General features: G+C 41.8%; 1 protein-coding gene across 4 annotated transcripts in view; it reads right to left on the bottom strand.

Annotated features, from left to right (window-relative positions):
* The window catches only part of CACNB2 (calcium voltage-gated channel auxiliary subunit beta 2), a 370,084-nt gene that overhangs the window by 97,353 nt on the left and 251,320 nt on the right, over window positions 1-21,411 (bottom strand). For all 4 annotated transcript variants that reach the window (XM_034760328.1, XM_034760327.1, XM_034760330.1 and 1 more), the window contains one exon: window positions 21,155-21,274. In XM_034760328.1, coding sequence (XP_034616219.1) covers window positions 21,155-21,274 — 120 coding nt within the window. The remainder of the gene's footprint in view (window positions 1-21,154; window positions 21,275-21,411) is intronic.

Below are 21,411 nucleotides of genomic sequence, written 5' to 3' on the forward strand. Positions count from 1 at the left end.
CTATTATGAGCCACAGTGGAACAGCTTTCTTAAATGGAAACCCTTTATTATTGTTGTCACAGAACTCAGTGCATCATAAAGTCAAGCAAAACTAGATCAGCCCCCTCTTAGAGGCAGAGACAAGAAAAAAAAAAAGCACTCAAAAATGGACCAAACCCAGAGGGAAAAAAATCTAGATAGTAAGCAAGGTCTTGCCTTCCACCAGAGACGTTTGCTGGATAATTTAGTCCATCTTTCTTTTGCAATACAGTGCTTTCCTTTCATTCACTTAAATGTATTGGTTTCTTCTCCATATATGACAACTGAAACACAGTCCACTCAATGTGTAATTTAAAAAATGCATTATTTATATTAAATCTTTCTCAATGCATATGTTCACATTTCATTTTTATATTGATAATAGCAAAACAAAAACCTCTATCATCCATCTAATGCTTTAGGGAATCATAAATGCCCATCTCTTTGAAACATGTACCGTATACGGAGTCTAAACATGATTATACAGTGTAAAGGAATACACTGTAGACAAAGACCATCTTGCACTTAGATGAATGGCATAGTAAACAAAGACAAACAGAATAGGTAAATGATGTAAAAGTGCAAAGAGGAAAAAAGATTGAAAAGAAAAATGAAGAACACTAAGTAAAATGTGAGGAACTGAACAGGACTTTAAATTGTATAAATGTAGAATTATGAAGATTGCACATTTAATGCCATCCCACAATCTCCTTGCCCCATTTTCACCATTGTCCAAAAGGGAAGTTCCTACTCAATATCAACTCTACCCCACTCAACACGGGGTTAAAACTTAAAATGTGATTTTTTCCCAAAATATGGTAACTTGGCAGAAGAACTGAGCAAGGCCAGAGTTAAGCAGTAACCCACTGATTGGATTGCAGTGAAACACGGATAAATGGACTAGAGGATGACTTTAAAAGTGTTGTCTTCACAGCTAGCTTTGGGACTTGAGGGACAGGACCTCTTCCATAGCTTGGAAGCAGCTACACATTTGTAGTGCTGGCATCTTTGCTACTCAAGGACTTTTGCTACCGCAAAGCCCCCACACCCAGGGCCGGCTCTAGGCACCAGCGTAGCAAGCAACTGCCTGGGGCGGCCAACGGAAAGGGGCGGCACGTCTGGCTCTTCGGCGGCAATTCGGCAGCGGGTCCCTCAGTTCCTCTCAGAGGGAAGGACCTGCTTCCGAATTGCCGCCTCAGAATGAAGCGGCGGCGGTAGAGCTGCCACCGATTGCGGCTCTTCTTTTTTTTTCTTTTTGCACCGCTTGGGGTGGCAAAAACGCTGGAGTCGGCCCTGCCCACACCCTGCTCTGAGCACAAGAACAGGGACGACTCTTGGGCGTTGCACAGACTAGGTCCTCTCCCTGCAAAGCCTGCTGTCTGTTCTCTATACTTGGCAGACTCACTGTACAGCAGCTCCCCCACCTCTCTCTGCACTACTGCCTGTCTGTTACCATAGAGACAGACTGCAATGCTAGAAGCTGAGCTCATGAGCCTGGACAACGGAATAGCAGAGCAGGACTTGCAGTGACATTAGAGGGTTGAGTGTATCTCCCAACCCAACCTGACAAGAAGAAACTTGGAGAAGAGAAGCAGTCTGAAAAGGATAAGAGGATGGTTGAAATGGGTTTAGGGAAGAAGGGTATCAGGAAGCAAGGGGGTGGTGCTACTTAGTAACTAACTGTGAGAGAAGAGAATAAAAAAGGAATTCTGTATGGAAGGGAAGAAGCTAGTGTGGAGGAGAAGACACTTGTGGGAAGGGGAGAAAAGACTGATATGTATGAAGAACTTGTAAGCCAAAAAAAAAAAAAAAAAGAATCGGTGGAGGGATGAAATGAAAGAGGAAAAAACATAATAGGGTGATACTTAAAATGTGAATCCACCCAAAATATATAACTTTGACTGCTTACAAGAGTATTTTGGAGAAAACCTGAAGTGTTGCAATCAGCCCATAAACATTGCTGTAATCTCAACATGGCCCTTATTTTTTCTGTAGTGAAATCAAGATAATTTCCTGTGATGGGGTGTACAAGCCCCACATGGGGGAGCCAAGGGTTAACGAACCACTCTGGGCCCAGAAGGCCCCATCTAGCCACACCTACTGGGCATGCTCACAATGGAAGCGGAGTTCAAAAGGGAGTGGCCCTGCTCAGACAGAGCAAGGGAGCAGTCCTATGTGGATAGTTCCTGCAGAGAGACTGCAGGAACTCCACACCTAGGGTTGCCAACTTCCCAATTTCTCAAAACTGGACACCACAGCAGGAGCGCCGAAACCTCCCCCACCCCTGCTCTGCCTCTTCCCCACAAGGCCCCACCCCTGCTCACTCATCTTCTCCCTCCTCCTCCTCTCGCTCACTGCTTTCCCCCTTCCCTCTTTCCTGTCGTCAGGACTGGGAGCTGCAGCCTGACCTGGAGACTGCTCTCTGCCTGCCCACAAGATGCAGGTAGGAGATGGCCTTGGCTGAGCAGGGGCTGGCGCGGGTTGATGACCTGGCACACCCCCTCCCTCGTGCTTGCCCTTAAGGCAGGTAAAAAGTGAAGTGCCCCACCCCGTGCACCTGCACTATAGCTATGGTCAAAATAGCTTGGGCTGCTCAGCTCCCCCCAGGGATCCTCCTCTGCTCAGCAGCTGGCAAGGGGTCAGGCCCCACTCTTTTATTTGGCAGAGGCTACTCTGGGCCCGTGGCAGAAACTGAGCCAGTCCCACACGGGGGTCAGGGCAAAGCGGAACTAAACACCTCTGGCTGGGGGTGGGCAGGCCCCTCCCTGCACTCCCCGCTCCTGCCTGATAGTTGTTGCTCTGCCCTGGGTGCCAACTGATACCACTAGGCCCGATCCTGTGCCACCCATTTTTGCATCCTCCCACCAGTTCTGTGCCTGGGGCAGCTGCCCCTCTCACCCTACCCTAGTTATGGTCCTGGAAAATTGACTTTTGGTGTCCAGTCAATACTTCTGAACAGAGATTGTACAGGTCCCCTTAAAACCAGACTTTCCAGTTGAAAACCAGACACCTGGCAACCCTATTCATACCATCTGGACTAGACACCACTGCAGAGCTGCCCAAGGCCCCCGTGAAGAAACGGGGCCTTTGGCAGGAACAGAGGGCTATGAGTGAAGAAGAGCCTCCAGATAGCTGTCAATGAGAGCCCCCGGCCATAAGGTCATACCCCTATCCTTGTGACTTTGGAAGGGGCTGAACAAGGTAGGAAGTGACCTAGGGAGCAAGCTTGGGGGCAGCTACTCCCCATACTACCGCATATCTGCCTAGCCAGTCATAGGGCCCTCATTGGAACCCAATGGAGCTGTGAGGGCCTGGGTTCCCCTTCTGCTGGTCGTATACTCTCGCTGCTGGGCGACACAACCAGGCTTGGACACCGCCACCCACTGATAGTTCCTCATATTTTAGAAAATTGGACCTGGTGGTTTCTATATCAGTTATGTAATACAAGTTGGATTTTGACCCTCAGTGAGAATGTGGGACCGAAAAATGTGGTTAAGTGAGATAAGTGGCATCTGGATCAGCATCTGAACTTTGTGCAGATAAAGTGGAACCTTTTTCAAAAGTTTGGCAATCACAAGTATTCACAACTAGGTTCTTTTGGAATGAAGTGAAAATAACATCACTTTAGAAGCATCTATCACCTCATAGCATACTGTTTTAATCTGAAGTTAGTAATGCCATCTAACATTCATAAACTATAATGACCTTCAAAATGATAGGAGAATGCTAATGTGGGTAGATAAATAATTATGAATAATATTACTTAGCTCTTAAAAACTATTTTTGAAATTAAAGTGATATATTTTGTATTTTTGACTTTTCCAGTATTGTACTTCCATGCCTCCTTTGAAGTTTCCCCTCTGATTTGCATCACTCTGTATATCAAGTGTTTTATGACAGTTAAATTTTACTTTATTGGAACTCCTTGGAGAAACTAAATTCTGATTTACACAAAGTAGAATGAATTTCATTAGACAAATAATATGATAATCTGCTCCAGGGATTAAGAAATAAACATTCTATTTTTCACATCAGACTCTTTGTTAACGAAACAAACCAACCACCATCAGAATATCAGAAGTGATACCAAATTTTGTTTTTTTGGTCTTAATTCTTTAAAACTGGATTTACTCTTCCTTATTGAATACATAAATACCCGTATATAGAATAATTTTAAAAATTGCTTTGATTGACTGCAAATTATTTTGAATTGTTTAACTAAAAAACATTAGCAGCAGTAACAGATACCTGTATTTAAAATTGTGTGTACCTGCCCAGCTTCCACTTTAAACAAAACAATAACTAAACCCAGGGTTACATAAAGAATTCATGCTACACTTTAAATGTGCACTTTCTTGTGATTAAAAAAAAAAAATCCCTTAAGATACTTTCAGCAGCACATTTAAGCTGTTCATTGGTTGCTAACAGGAATGGTGTGGTTAATTTTCTGAGGTCTTCAACAAAGTAGGGTCCTTAGGTGAAGAACACTAAAAATAACAAACCTTATATACAATAACCCCCACCAAAGTTATTGGGAACACTAGATTTATGTAAAAGGGAAGATAATGACAAGCTCCTATTGTGAAAAGTTTTAAACCTTTTTATCAAAGAAAAATCTACATTATCAATATAACCTACGATATATGCTGTTAAAGTTCAAGAATTCTGCAATATGACAAAAATGTCTAATACAAACACTTTCTATTCTGGACTGCAAAAACATTTTGTATTTTTCCTTTTTGGCATTGACCTCAGCATTGCAAGACGTGTCAAAATCAAATTAATGCAAGATTTGCTATAAAAGGAATGCTGTTAACCTATTTAGGTCCCTACATTTACGTCTTACATAGCATCATTGGACGATGCTATTGAGATATAATTATAAAATTTTACCAAAACAAAGAGTTTCAGGGCCTATTTTCCAGGCTTATGTTGTCCTTGAAAAATTATTGCTTGCCAAAAGCCTGCATTTGTGCACCCAAAACAAGTAACTGCCTACAGAAAGTACACATCTCTGCATAACATGCAATCTCGGACGCCATATTTAAAATTATATTTTTGTTTAAACCAAACTGAGTATTCAACAACTGATGCATGAAGTTTATACTCCTTAAATTAAGGTAAACTTGTGCTTATGTAACCCTTTCATTTATTACTTCAGGCTCAGTAACAATTTATTTTTCATCATTTTGTTCCCTCTTAAATGATAACATTATAAAAGATAATAAAACAAAACAAAAAGACTTCCACACACACACAAAAAAACCTTAAACAGATCTCAGTTACTTAGTAGGACCGATACCACTGATTTTGTGCATTTTATTTTTTCCTCTAATACACTACTCAATAAAGCAATGCTCTATTGAACACTGGGATACACATTTCAGTGATACATGACACTATTACAAACAAAGAGCTGTGGGTTTACCCGTCTCTGTTCGTATGCCTTTTCTCTGGCACCAACTTCAGTGATTTAAATTTGATGGTCTATCTCAGTGATTCTCAACCAGGAGTACACATACCCCTGAGTGTACCCAGAGTTCTTACACAGAGTACATCAACTCATCTAGATATTTGCCTAGTTTTACAACAAACTACATAAAAAACACTCGCGAAGTCAGTACAAACTAAAATTTCATACAATGACTTGTTTATACTGCTCTATAAACTATTCTCTCAATGTAAGTAACAATATTTATATTCCAATTGATATATTTTATAATTCTATGGTAAAAATGAGAAAGTAAGCAATTTCTCAGTAATCGTGTGCTGTGTCACTTCTGTATTTTTATGTCTGATTTTGTAAGCAAGTAGTTTTTAAGTGAGATGAAACTTGGGGTACACAAGACAAACCAGACAGAGGTACAGTAATGTGCTCAACAAATACTGATCAATTCATCTGCTCCATTCTGTTTTTTCCTCCAGTAGCTCCTAAAGCTGGCAGGAAAAAACAAAAACACAAAATGAAGACAAATAAACACACTAGTAATTGTGTGATTAAGCAAACAAGACATAGCACGTAAGTATCCATCTATCACATTGGGTATGCTAAAATTTAAGCATGCGTATAAAGAAAGCTGGACATTTATTATCTTGTTGCACAGATTAGTTAAAGAGGCACAATGATGTTGAAATCCTTTGAACCTCTCTCTCTCTCAAAACCTATCAAGATAGTTCATTATTCAAACTAATTGAACTAAGGGAGGATGATCTTGTATGGTTAAGGCATTTGATAGGGTCCATGGACACCTAGTTTCAATTCCCAGCTCTGCCACAGTTTTTCTTTGCAATGTTGAGCAAAGCACTTAGGAGCTTTAAGGTTCTATGCAGGAAAATTTCAGAAAGCAGCTAAAAAACAAGAGATTTAGGAGATCTGGATTCGGATACTATGGCAATGAGTACATGTAAGTTTGTAGGACACAGAAATCTAACTATATCCTTTTAACACAGTACTGTATCTGAGCTTTTAAGAACTATCCATTGCAAAAACAGGGCACTGTTTTCTATAATAGCTCAATATAAATTCAAAGAAATTATGACTAAGGATGTTTTTTAAAAAAATGTTTATTTTAGTGTGAATACACATGTAACAGAAACATATCAAGCATTCCATTTAATAAAGCAGTCAACTTTTTCATACTTCTAATTAATGTTTGTACAATGCTTTGAAGATATAAAGGGTTACATTTATGCTAAATATCATTAATATGCAGTATCAAATTCTAATGTCATTCATACATTTGAGAATAAGGTGCAACAGTAGGTTTATGCACTAGGTTTACATCTCTGCAATTATGGATTCACATACATGGGTTAGTCCTAATGGACATAACATCTCCCCAACATGAGCTCTCCCCAGTGATATAGTACATTTGGTATGATTTTCTGAAAAAGACTTAGTCATATTAAAACAATTTTAGGTTAGGATTAAGGTACACAGGGAAGATTTGCACAAGGTCACATTTACCATGCCTAGTGTTATTTATTCATCATGTATCGGAGAACCCATGTATTAATTAAATATAAAAATATATTAGAAGATCTCCTTGTGAAGGACATGGAAGATACCTGTAATATTGTATGAATATTACATGTTCCATCTATTTGTGTTGGTTGCTGTATGACTAAAAAGGTGTTGCTACCAACAGGAGCAGACAGCATGAAAGCACTAAAAGGAGACAATAAGCTTTCAATTCTAAACTAAACTAAAGAGACAATGCAGGTGTCAATTCCTTTGAAGTTTACCTCTGACCATGCAGAGTTTGTCTATTACTACCAGGGAACGGTCCCAAGTTGTAAGTTCAAGGAGCCTTCTGGTGGGAAAATTGGAACAAAGACCTCTGGAATAAATAAAAACCTGAGCCCCTGAGCTTGGGGATGAAGAGGGAAGCTGAGGCTGAAGGGGTGCATTGTCTCCCCCCAGGAGTGGGAATGCATGGATATATTGGGCAAACCTAAATTTTGGGTAAGGCAGTTATGCATGTAGGCTGTTGCTTGTGTTAAATACCTCTTACTTCTCCTTATGCTGTGTTCCTTCTGTTGAGATTAAACTATACTTTGTTTTGACTTGGCTGCTTTACGTCACTATGTTCACTGATCACAGGAAAGTTTTGCAGGAAAGCCAAATCCAGTCAGAAATGCTGAGCAACAATAGCTGTTACACAGGGGGCCTGCAACCAGGGACCTAATCCAAAGAGTGGGAGAACTGGGGGGATTCCATCTCAAAGAAGAGAGAGGCTCAGGGCCTGTCACTGGAAGTGGGTGTCGAAGGCGTTTTGCAGTCAGAAACTCAGAGGGATCAAAAGAGCGGAGTATCACAGTTCAGGGCTAAGGCATATCAAAACAGAATTAAAACTTCCAAACCTGGAATATGATCTAGAACCTGCAAAGTTCAAACAAAACAAAAAAATCTCAAAGCAAAGCACTGAATAAAGCTGTGTGAACCATCTCAAATTTAGTCTGTTTATTAAAAAACTCATTATATTTGCTCTAGTCCCCAGTCTTCCCTTCATCTGCATGGAATAGCCATCTGACCTAATCCTCAATCATGGACTTTCTGCTAGTTTGGCCTGAAAGCTTCACCCAACTCTAGGCTTAATGTCAGTCTCTGAAATTTGCAGATTAAAAAGGGAAGATTATGTATACTTTCAGATTTAATTTTGAATTATTCAGTGTAAAAATCTAAAGATTCTAAAAAAGCAAGCCTCAGACTCCTACATACAATACTACATTTCCATAGTGTGAAGTGGCTCTGTATGGTGTCTGAGCTGGAATAAAAGTATAAGAAACCTTCAGGGCGCGGGGGAGACCCACAATAGTATATGCTCATGGGACTCAGTGCAAAAAATGTGGGGAGGGAATCTAAATAATGAAATAATTGGGATTAATTTCATATATGTTTCTTTATAACAACTCTTCAAGTAGTAATACTTTCAGTTCAAATTTGACTTCATAACTACAGCACTATAATTTATGTCTTCCAGAATACTGTCTTTTACTAGTGTACTTGCATTTCCCAAGAGCAACCTGTGCAGTTGATTCTTAGAATGGCACACTTGTAAATGCTTCCTTTCATTTTTAGTTTAATTGGAAAATCTAAGTGAAAACCCTCATGGGCAAGCCAGAAGCAAAATAGAAGAAGCTAGATTTTAGCCCCATGTACTTTGCATTAGTAAATGTTATCTGAAGCTCGGTGTTAAAATCTAATAAGATTTTTTAAGAGTCCATTTGCATACATGTCAGTTTATAGTGCATTGATGGAACCGGAAAGCAGCCTGGGAACCTTGTCTTCCACTTGAGCACTCTGACTCCTCCAGTCAGAATAATCAAAGCAGCTATGGTGAGATTCGTAGCCCTGCTTTTGAAGACCATTTTCCTCCTTTGTTTTTGTTACAGTGTATGAAAATAGAGGACTGCTTGACATCTCTCACGCCTTTTTAAGCAACATCCGGAGGAGTCCCTGGATGCTTGGGTACTGCAAAATTTTACATAACAAAAAGTTGCCATTTCTATTTCCTATTACCACTTTACATCTTCAAAGCTCTGCACAAATTAATTAATCTTTATCACAGCATTTTGTAAGTGTATTATTTAGCATTCAGTGCTAAAGGTAAAATGTTTATATTAAAAACCCAAACTACATGAAACCTACCCGCTTTCTGGTGTCTTTACAAACCCACGTCAGCCCAGATTCTCCAAAAAAGAATTTGCTACCCAAGATTCATAAACCTGGAAATCCTGGACGCCCCATCATCTCAAGCATTGGCACCTTAACAGCAGGATTGTCTGGCTATGTGGACTCTCTCCTCAGGCCCTACGCTACCAGCACTCCCAGCTATCTTCACAACACCACTGACTTCCTGAGGAAACTACAATCCATTGGTGATCTTCCAGAAAACACCATCCTGGACACAATGGATGTAGAAGCCCTCTACACCAACATTCCACACAAAGATGGACTACAAGCCATCAGGAATAGCATCCCGATACCATCACGGCAAACCTGGTGACTGAACTTTGTGACTTTGTCCTCACCCACAACTATTTCACATTTGGGGACAATATATACCTTCAAGTCAACAGCACTGCTATGGGTACCCGCATGGCCCCACAGTATGCCAACATCTTTATGGCTGACTTAGAAAAACGCTTCCTTAGCTCTCGTCCCCTAACGCCCCTACTCTACATTGATGATGCTTGTTTTTTTGAAAAGTGTGAATTGGGAGTGCTTTGTTCCAGGTGGGCCTTGAGTGGGCCTGACTGGTATATAAGGGCAGTCAGCAGCGAACCAGCTGAGCGGCGAACAGCAGAGGCTAACAGCGGGAGTTTGCCTGGGAGTTCTCTTGGGGAGAGCGCACTGAGGCTTACATCTGCAGGTTTCTCTGAGTAGTTCCTACAACAGTTGAGGAAGCTCTTAAGAGGACAGTGATATGGAAGGTGAGCGATCAGCTGTTGTAACCTGCACAGGTTGTGCCATGTTTGTCTTTCTTCCACAGGACAGAAGCGACTTTGTCTGTACAAAGTGCAAGCTGGTCTCCATATTGGAAGAGAAGGTTCGAGGGCTGGAGAAACGAGTGTCGACTCTGCGTTGCATAAGGGAAAATGAAGATTTCCTGGACAGACGTCAGGAGATGCTTCTACGGCCACAATGTTCTGAAGATTCAGAGCAGGCGCAGCAGGGACAGAAGGATTGTGAGGAGGTTTGGCAGCATGTGACCTCCAGAAGAAGAAAGAGGAGCGTCCATGCACCAGCAATGGAGATACAGGTGAGCAATCGTTTCCATGTTCTCTCTACAGGTACTAATGCGGAGAGTGGACTAGATGACCCATCTGACGGAAGGGAGCAGAAGGAGACTCCACCGATTGGAAGGCAAAAGATACACTGTCCTAGGGATGGGGGTTCCACGACCACCACTCCCAAGAGGAAGAGGAGGGTGGTAGTGGTCGGGGACTCCCTCCTCAGGGGGACTGAGTCATCTATCTGCCGCCCCGACCGGGAAAACCGAGAGGTCTGCTGCTTGCCAGGAGCTAGGATACACGATGTGACGGAGAGACTGCCGAGACTCATCAAGCCCTCGGATCGCTACCCCTTCCTGCTTCTCCACGTGGGCACCAATGATACTGCCAAGAACGACCTTGAGCGGATCACTGCAGACTACGTGGCTCTGGGAAGAAGGATAAAGGAGTTTGAGGCGCAAGTGGTGTTCTCGTCCATCCTCCCTGTGCAAGGAAAAGGCCGGGGTAGAGACCATCGAATCGTGGAAGTCAACGAATGGCTACGCAGGTGGTGTCGGAGAGAAGGCTTTGGATTCTTCGATCATGGGATGGTGTTCCAAGAAGAAGGAGTGCTAGGCAGAGACGGGCTCCACCTAACGAAGAGAGGGAAGAGCATCTTCGCCAGCAGGCTGGCTAACCTAATGAGGAGGGCTTTAAACTAGGTTCACCGGGGGAAGGAGACCAAAGCCCTGAGGTAAGTGGGGAAATGGGATCCTGGGAGGAAGCACAAGCAGGAGAGCGCAAGAGGGGAGGACTCCTGTCTCATGCTGAGAAAGAGGGACGATCGTTGAGTTATCTTAAGTGCCTATACACAAATACAAGAAGCCTGGGAAACAAGCAGGGAGAACTGGAAGTCCTGGCACAGTCAGGGAACTATGATGTGATTGGAATAACAGAGACTTGGTGGGATAACTCACATGACTGGAGTACTGTCATGGATGGATATAAACTGTTCAGGAAGGACAGGCAGGGCAGAAAAGGTGGGGGAGTTGCGTTGTATGTAAGAGAGGAATATGACTGCTCAGAGCTCCGGTATGAAACTGCAGAAAAACCTGAGAGTCTCTGGATAAAGTTGAGAAGTGTGAGAAACAAGGGTGATGTCGTGGTTGGAGTCTGCTATAGACCACCATACCAGGGGGATGAGGTGGACGAGGCTTTCTTCTGGCAACTAGCAGAAGTTGCTAGATCGCAGGCCCTGGTTCTCATGGGAGACTTTAATCACCCTGATATCTGCTGGATATCAGGAAATTTTTGGAAAGTGTAGGGGACAATTTCCTGGTGCAAGTGCTGGAGGAACCAACTAGGGGCAAAGCTTTTCTTGACCTGCTGCTCACAAACAGGGAAGAACTAGTAGGGGAAGCAAAAGTGGATGGGAACCTGGGAGGCAGTGACCACGAGATGGTCGAGTTCAGGATCCTGACACAAGGAAGAAAGGAGAGCAGCAGAATACGGACCCTGGACTTCAGAAAAGCAGACTTTGACTCCCTCAGGGAACAGATGGGCAGGATCCCCTGGGAGAATAACATGAAGGGCAAAGGGGTCCAGGAGAGATGGCTGTATTTTAAAGAATCCTTATTGAGGTTGCAGGAACAAACCATCCCGATGTGTAGAAAGAATAGTAAATATGGCAGGCGACCAGCTTGGCTAAACAGTGAAATCCTTGCTGATCTTAAACGCAAAAAAGAAGCTTACAAGAAGTGGAAGATTGGACAAATGACCAGGGAGGAGTATAAAAATATTGCTCAGGCGTGCAGGAGTGAAATCAGGAAGGCCAAATCACACTTGGAGTTGCAGTTAGCAAGAGACGTTAAGAGTAACAAGAAGGGTTTCTTCAGGTATGTTAGCAACAAGAAGAAAATCAAGGAAAGTGTGGGCCCCTTACTGAATGAGGGAGGCAACCTAGTGACCGAGGATGTGGAAAAAGCTAATGTATTCAATGATTTTTTTGCCTCTGTCTTCACGCACAAGGTCAGCTCCCAGATTGCTGCACTGGGCAGTACAGCATGGGGAGAAGGTGACCAACCCTCTGTGGAAAAGGAAGTGGTTCGTGACTATTTAGAAAAACTGGACGTGCACAAGTCCATGGGGCCGGATGCGCTGCATCCGAGGGTGCTAAAGGAGTTGGCGGGTGAGATTGCAGAGCCATTAGCCATTATTTTTGAAAACTCATGGCGATCGGGGGAGGTCCCAGATGACTGGAAAAAGGCTAATGTAGTGCCCATCTTTAAAAAAGGGAAGAAGGAGGATCCGGGGAACTACAGGCCAGTCAGCCTCACCTCAGTCCCTGGAAAAATCATGGAGCAGGTCCTCAAGGAATCAATTATGAAACATTTAGAGGAGAGGAAAGTGATCAGGAACAGTCAGCATGGATTCACGAAGGGGAAGTCGTGCCTGACTAACCTAATTGCCTTCTATGATGAGATAACTGGCTCTGTGGATGAGGGGAAAGCAGGGGATGTGTTATTCCTTGACTTTAGCAAAGCTTTTGATATGGTCTCCCACAGTATTCTTGCCGCCAAGTTAAAGAAGTATGGGCTGGATGAATGGACTGTAAGGTGGATAGAAAGCTGGCTAGATCGTCGGGCTCAACGGGTAGTGATCAATGGCTCCATGTCTAGATGGTAGCCGATTTCAAGCGGAGTGCCCCAAGGGTCGGTCCTGGGGCCAGTTTTGTTTAATATCTTTATTAATGATCTGGAGGATGGTGTGGACTGCACTCTCAGCAAGTTTGCAGATGACACTAAACTAGGAGGCGTGGTAGATACACTAGAGGGTAGGGATAGGATACAGAGGGACCTAGACAAATTAGAGGATTGGGCCGAAAAAAACCTGATGAGGTTCAACAAGGACAAGTGCAGAGTCCTGCACTTAGGACGGAAGAATCCCATGCACTGCTACAGACTAGGGACCGAATGGCTAGGTAACAGTTCTGCAGAAAAGGACCTAGGGGTCATAGTGGACGAGAAGCTGGATATGAGTCAACAGTGTGCTCTTGTTGCCAAGAAGGCTAACGGCATTTTGGGCTGTATAAGTAGGGGCATTGCCAGCAGATCGAGGAACGTGATCGTTCCCCTTTATTCGACATTGGTGAGGCCCCATCTGGAATACTGTGTCCAGTTTTGGGCCCCACACTACAAGAAGGATGTGGAAAAATTGGGAAGAGGGCAACAAAAATGATTAGGGGTCTGGAGCACATGACTTATGAGGAGAGGCTGAGGGAACTGGGATTGTTTAGTCTCCAGAAGAGAAGAATGAGGGGGGATTTGATAGCAGCCTTCAACTACCTGAAGGGGGGTTCCAAAGAGGATGGAGCTCGGCTGTTCTCAGTGGTGGCAGATGACAGAACAAGGAGCAATGGTCTCAAGTTGCAGTGGGGGAGGTCCAGGTTGGATATCAGGAAAAACTATTTCACTAGGAGGGTGGTGAAACACTGGAATGCGTTACCTAGGGAGGTGGTGGAGTCTCGTTCCTTGGAGATTTTTAAGGCCCGGCTTGACAAAGCCCTGGCTGGGATGATTTAGCTGGGAATTGGTCCTGCTTTGAGCAGGGGGTTGGACTAGATGACCTCTTGAGGTCCCTTCCAACTCTGATATTCTATGATTCTATGATTCTATGATATCTTCATCATCTGGACCCATGGAAAAGAAGCCCTTGATGAATTCCACCATGATTTTAACAATTTCCACCCCACCATCAACCTCAGCCTAGACCAATCCACACAAGCGGTCCATTTCCTAGACACTACTGTGCTAATAAGCAATGGTCACATAAACACCACCCTATACCGGAAACCCACTGACCGCTATACTTACCTACATGCCTCCAGCTTCCATCCAGGACACACCACACAGATCCACTGTCTACAGCCAAGCTCTAAGATACAACTGCATTTGCTCCAATCCCTCAGACAGAGATAAACACCTACAAGATCTCTATCAAGCATTCTTAAAACTACAATACCCACCTGCTGAAGTGAAAAAACAGATTGACAGAGCCAAAAGAATACCCAGAAGCCATCTACTACAGGACAGGCCCAACAAAGAAAATAACAAAACGCCACTAGCCGCCACCTTCAGCCCCCAACTGAAACCACTCCAGCGCATCATCAAAGATCTACAACCTATCCTGAAAGATGATCCCTCACTCTCACAGATCTTGGGAGACAGACCAGTCCTCGCTTACAGACAGCCTCCCAACCTTATGCAAATACTCACCAGCAACCGCACACCACACAACAAAAACACTAACCCAGAAACCTATCCTTGCAACAAAGTCCGATGCCAGCTCTGTCCACATATCTATTCAAGTGACACCATCATAGGACCTAACCACGTCAGCCACACCATCAGGGCTCGTTCACCTGTACATCTACCAACGTGAAATATGCCATCATGTGCCAGCAATGCCCGTCTGCCATGTACATTGGCCAAACTGGACAGTCTCTACGCAAAAGAATAAATGGACACAAATCTGACATCAGGAATTATAACATTCAAAAACCAGTGGGAGAACACTTCAACCTCTCTAATCACTCAGTGACAGACTTGAAGGTGTCAGTTTTGCAACAAAAAACTTCAAAAACAGATTCCAAAGAGAGACTGCTGAACTCGAATTAATATGCAAATTAGACACAATTAACTTAGGTCTAAACAGAGACTGGGAATGGTTGGGTCATTACACTAATTGAATTTCCCCCCCTCCCATGTTAAGTTTTCCTCACACCTTCTATGGGTCATCTCGATTATCACTTCAAAGTTTTTTCTTCTACTGCTACTGATAGCTCATTTCAATTGATTGGCCTCTTACAATTGGTATGCGCACTTCCACCATATAGCTCCTAGATAAAGGCAAAGGACAAGCTTCACTGTTTTATGTTTATAACCGGTTAAAGTACAGTGTCTTTAGGACAGCAGGGCCAACTGCTGAAAGCAGTGAGACAAATTCTGGGTTGCAGTACACTCTTGCAGAGATTAACAAAAGTAAATAACTCAGGGCCAGGTATAAATCCCATTTAAGTCAAAAGGCTTGGAACAGATCAAAAGTGCTTAAATATTACAGTGCTTTACTCTTTAGAAAAGCTGATAGATGACACACAGATACATGGAGAAGTCTGGAACTAACCTCATCTGTAATACCCATGTATATCTGATGAAATTCACACAGACTTTAAAAAAGGTGGATGTGCATATCCTCACATTTTAAACAGCTATGGGGTGCGCTATTACAATAAACGTCATGATCATACAAAGAGTGGATGTGTTATGTCCAGTTCAGTTTTGCATACACTGACATTACACTTCCCCCACCCTTACCCCACAGAAATGTCTAGTTTGGCATAATGACTATGCATCACATAAAAAGAACGTATTCCATCAGAAAGCTGTTGAAAGACAACACATAGCATGTGACTGGTCGCCTTATTCTCAAAACCTGCCAGTATAGATGAACATCTCCAGCAAGGCGAGGCAGACAAACAGATAGTGAGAGAACAAGAGGAGGAAGAACAAGGCATCCTACTCTGTAGAGTTTGCCTGAGAGGATTGAGAGGCTTTGTTGTACTACTGAGCTCTATTATCTCTGAAGATACTGTACCCCGCAGAAATAAGTACTTGGTACATCCTGATTATAGGCTAAAATGCAGATGCATTGTTGGGGAAGGTTTCATTTTATTTCACTGACAGAACCTTTTGGCATATGTAAGCAAGAATTTGTCCCAGTATATCAAATGCTTCCTGTAACTCCTTTTGTACAATAATTACAGAAGATTTTTTTTTTTTAAGTTTCTGCTTTTTCCCCATGTCTTCAAAGGCAGGCACATATTTCTACAACAGGCTATGTACAGTCAGAACTATAAATCATTTTTCTTAGCACTATATGTGATATTTTAACATAATTCACCCAGAAGCAACAAATTTCAAAGCCTTACTTGAGTTAATACATTTTGGTATGAAAATTATATACAAGCCTCTAAACCAGGGGTCAGCAACGTTCGGCACGCGGCTCGCCAGGGTAAGCACCCTGGCGGGCCGGGCCAGTTTTATTTACCTGCTGATGCGGCAGGTTCGGCCGATCACAGCCCCCACTGGCCGCGGTTCGCCATCCCGAGCCAATGGGGGCGGCGAGAAGCCGCGGCCAGCACATCGCCCGCCCACGCCGCGTGCCCAAGCCACGTGCCGAACATTGCCGACCCCTGCTCTAAACTTTTCATACATACACATTAAATTAGGTTCTCCTGTGCACGGAACTGACATCTCAGTTTCTCTTCCTTTGAGTTCTTAATGTTACAGCATAAAGGCCAAATCCAGGTCCCATTCAAGTCAATGATAATTTTACAACCCCTTAGTGGGATCGAGACTTAGCCCAAATATATATTTAAAGAAACAAAAACTCTTTCATGTTTTAAAAAAAAAAGAAAAGAAAGAAAAACTTCCATTTGGAGACATTCAGAGCCATGACTTTATTTTATTTTATTTTTTAAGGTCTGAGATATGCAAGATGCAAGTTTGAGAGCTATGATTCTGAGGTGTAGACACTTGAAAAATAAAGAATATGGTTTAAAATAAGTTATTTAATACAAAGTGATACATAGTTCATACACAAAATTAGTGAAGAGTTTAATTGGATTTTAAGTATTTGCTTTCCAGTCTAGGTAGCAGCTAAAAAGAACATTGATACAATCTCATACAGAGCAATGTTAAAAATAGAGGTCATGGTGCAAAAATCTTATTATTTAGACTGTCTGTTCTTTGAGAAAGGGCCAATTTTTTCTTGTGTGTGTGTGTATAGTGCCTAGCACAATGGGGTCATGATCCTTGACCAGGACATCTAGGTACTACTCTATTACAAAAAGTTGATACTAATAATTTCAACTGAGGTAATGCTGAAGATATGCTAGGAACTATAAAAACATTTGAAAGGAATAGTCCATGCCCTATAGAGTTTATAATCTTAAAAACATCACCACCATCACAGAAAAATTTGATCTACTTATTGAAGACAAATGAGAAAAAGGGTAGTAGTTATATGGACCAGTTCAGGAAGTGCATTATTCCAAGGGCTTCATGCAAAATAACAGAGACACTAAACGGAGCATTGCGGCTGACTTCATTGGCACTGGGAAAGGACAGGGAGCTATATGATAAATGTTTCTTCTTCTTAAATATACCCTAGCCCATATATGACACTAAAGTTAGGAGGACCTCTCCCATTTTCACCTCAGTTTTCCATCTCATCACACGTGCTTTCTGTATACATAATAATTCCTCTTGTATTGGCAAAAGCCAAGACGAAAATGGCTCATCATTTACAATGTTTTGTTTCTCTCAGTACTGTCAACCCCAAGCCTTCAAAAATAATGATTAATTTCATGAAAATCATGAGATTTTAAAAATTAGACTGATTTTTTATAATTTACCTTCTGACTTTGGAGTCTTTTGGGTTCATATTTTCAAACAACAATGAAAAGAATAATGTAACAAAGTTCAGCACGAACTTTTTGCTCAGACTCAGCTACTACTAGGGTTCTTCCTTCAGGATTGCTCAGCCAACATCCTAGATCATCTCTCACCTAAATAGCTACTCTCACCTTCCTTATGTCAAAATTAGGTAACAAACAACCTGTCACAGTGATCCACTTAACAAATATTGATCCTGCTAATAAAAGGTTAACAGAGTGTTTAGGGCAAAGACTCCTGGCCTGTCACACTTTCTCCTTAGACATTGTTTCAGTCTGCAATCAGTACTACAATCAGATCTTGTACATAGAATATCAGGGTTGGAAGGGACCTCAGGAGGTCATCTAGTCCAACCCCCTGCTCAAAGCAGGACCAATCCCCAGACAGATTTTTGCCCCAGATCCCTAAATGGCCCCCTGAAGGATTGAACTCAGAACCCTGGGTTTAGCAGCACAATGCTCAAACCACTGAGCTACCCCACCCGACATACTTGCTTCATCTTAACTGGGCTCAAAGTTCTAGTCTATCTTACTCAAAGTCCAAAGCTACTACCCAATTGTCCTCATATGCCTCATTGATACATCTCTTTCTACAATTTTAAGGTGTTTCTCCTCTCTGTAAGGAAGAAACATGGATGTTCATTAAACTGTTTTCCTAAAGTGCATGAAACACTTTGACAGTTTTATATCTACTCTTAATTCTCCATCATTTTCCCTTCAACCTCTGCATTATTCATGAATGTCATCCATTTCTAATTCGTATGACAAATAGAATTCTAATGACTTTATTTAGGATCAACATTTCCACTCACAATGTGAAAGAGAAAAAAAGTTAAAAGCAGCTGCGTCACTTGCTCCCGACTGATAGCACATAAAGACAAAGAAAAGACAGGCACACTTGGAAATGAGGAATCTATACCCAGTGTTTGCAGCCTGGTGCAGTGAACAGTGAAATAATGTGAACCTAACTTACTGTTTCAATAATTTCATTATTCATCAAGGAGGTGAACAACTCATCCATAAATGGAAGTAGCAAAATATTTCCTGTAGTATTTCAGAGATATGCAACTAGATTTAAGCTATTCTGGTATTTGTTTTTAGAAACAGTTTTTTAAATGAATGCTATGAACATCATAAAACGTAGATTACTTTAAATATTAGCCAACACGTGTATACAACAATGTATATCCTATAACCACGTAGCCATTACAAACTGTTCCTTCATTGCGTGCTTTAATCCCTTTTAATGCACAGATGATTTAAAACATCAGTTTGTGTGTGTTTTACATATTACTGAAACACCATTGTTATAACAGCTTGATTGCAGCAATCCCCTCACATTTCAACTGTTTACAAGCTGTCTCACAGCCAGAGACAGAGTCAGACCTGGTGACTATTCCTCTGCCAACTGAAGTGAGAATATTGTTTTGATGTACAGAAATACAGTTTTTAAAAGTGAAGGTCTCCTGGCAGTTTCTCTGTAAACTACTATGGCAGCTGTGCTAGAGGTCATGAATATTTCATAAGGGCTGTCCATGCAGTCAAGCCAGCATCGCTAAGCAAAATTCCCATAGCAACATTCACATAGATTTACTCATCGCTAAAAGATGCATCAGCTCAGGAAGTGCTCTAATGCTACTCTTATTATTCTAGAAGATGTTATTACTTGAACTCTTCTTTAAAAGCTGAAATTATTTTACTAATAATCCTGATTTTTTTTTTTACTTTTTCTAGCAATAGTTGCTTTGCAGCTCCTAAAACTAAGCAATCAAACTAGAGCAACCCTGACATTACTAAACTGTGGTTAACCAAAACTCCTGTTATCCAAAGATCAGCTAGCATCTTTTAAGGGGTAAGTGAAGGAGGGGGAAAACGAGATTTACTGTTTCTATTATGGAAATGAAACTCCATTTGCATAGCATAGAAGTGCAGCAGGAGTGAGGCTGCAGAGAGATATCCAGGAATACTGAATGACCAACAGGCTCCAGCACCTCTTGAAAAAGGTGGTTTGGGAATTCTTATCTGTTAAAATTATAATTCTCAAAAAAGACTTGGTAATCCCCTCCTTCCCTCTTTGTCTAAGCCTTCTGGCCTTCAGAAAGCTGTCTCTCTGTGCACCCTGGTGACTGTCTGAACTGGCCAGTTCTCTCTAATCAAGTGTATCCCAATAATCTGAATTCCTGCTGTGATGAAGGTTCAGGTGACCCCAAGAACATTGTAAAACTGAGGTACCATAAATGAATAGAGGTGAAGCTGAATATATATGGAAACTGATAAAGTGGGAGAGGAAAGAGTGGGTACAGAAAGATCACAGGAAAGAAGGCACAGAGAAATGGAGGAGAGAAGTAAATGGAAAAAGGACGTGAGAGAGGGAACAGAGAGAAAGTAGATGAGAAAGACTAGATTCCAGTAAACTTCTTAAAACCACATACGAATACAACAGAAAAAAAATTAAAACTCAGGAAAAAGAGACCTTGGAAAAAAAATACATTGGAAATGGCACACCAAGATCTGAGACACAGCAAAAGGAAAGAAAAAAAGATAAAAGAATGAGGAAAAACAAACAAGGGACGCATATATATCATAAGTACTTAATCATAAGTACAACTGATGCAAAGAATTAAAATGCATAGCAGAGAGAAACATACACACATACTTTTGTAGTATTGTGACTATATAACTTCGCACTTGCATATGCATCTAATGGAAAATACATAAGCATGTTGGTGAGACCTAAGCCTCATTTAGTGTTTATTAATCTGCCACTACGTGCCAGGAGCATGGAAGTACAGTAGAATTTCTGTGAGGGTCTCAAACTTCTCACAAGGGGTTTTGAAATCCTGATTGCCCCTACTTTAGTAGGTAAGTGAAATTTGGTTTCCTTAACAAGAAACCCAATACAATCCTCTTAAAGAAAATGGGCCCGTGTAACTGCCTGTCTTTACTTATACATGCCATGTAGGGAACAATCCTGTACATGACAGATAAAAACTGGACTTCCAATGCCAAACTTCTATGATTGAATGATATACATGATTTATGGGGCCAAATCATGCTCGACAAGACCCCCATAAAAAGGGACTTCATGACTTGTCCCTGTGTACTAGGAATTGATAGGTTATATAACAAAATACAAAAGTTAGTTCAGTTCTTTAAGTAACTAAACTATTTTTTAAGCCAACTGAGTCTCCTAATACAGACAGGGCAATCAAGAATGGCAACTTTTGTCTTTAATCAGTTTATTTGATAAGTGCAATTTCCAAAAACATATGTAATTTCCTTACAAGAGATCTTAGGAGGTATTTTTTAAAAAAATATTTAGAAAAACATTTCTACCGGTAAGCAAATGAAACAAGCTCTTAGAAAAAGAACAGGTTCATGAACCTGTGATGTGAAGAAGTGCCTTACCTTTGCTTTTTCCAGCTGTGCCTGGGCCTGCCGCTCTGCCTCTCTCCGCACTGCCTCCCTGTCTTCCTCCAGAGATACATCTGAATCAGATGGACGGCTAGTGTAGGAATCTGCCGAACCCTGCACAGGAAAAGGAGAAATAATGTTACAAATAGATGCAGCATTTGCAATAAAAGGATGAAGTGTTCCCGTACCTCTTCCCTAATTGTACGTTTGTAGAAATACCTTGAAAAGAAAAAAGAAAAATACAGCAGCAG

Source organism: Trachemys scripta, chromosome 2, assembly GCF_013100865.1.
Source record: "Trachemys scripta elegans isolate TJP31775 chromosome 2, CAS_Tse_1.0, whole genome shotgun sequence".
In the NCBI taxonomy this organism is placed as follows: Eukaryota; Metazoa; Chordata; order Testudines; family Emydidae; genus Trachemys; species Trachemys scripta.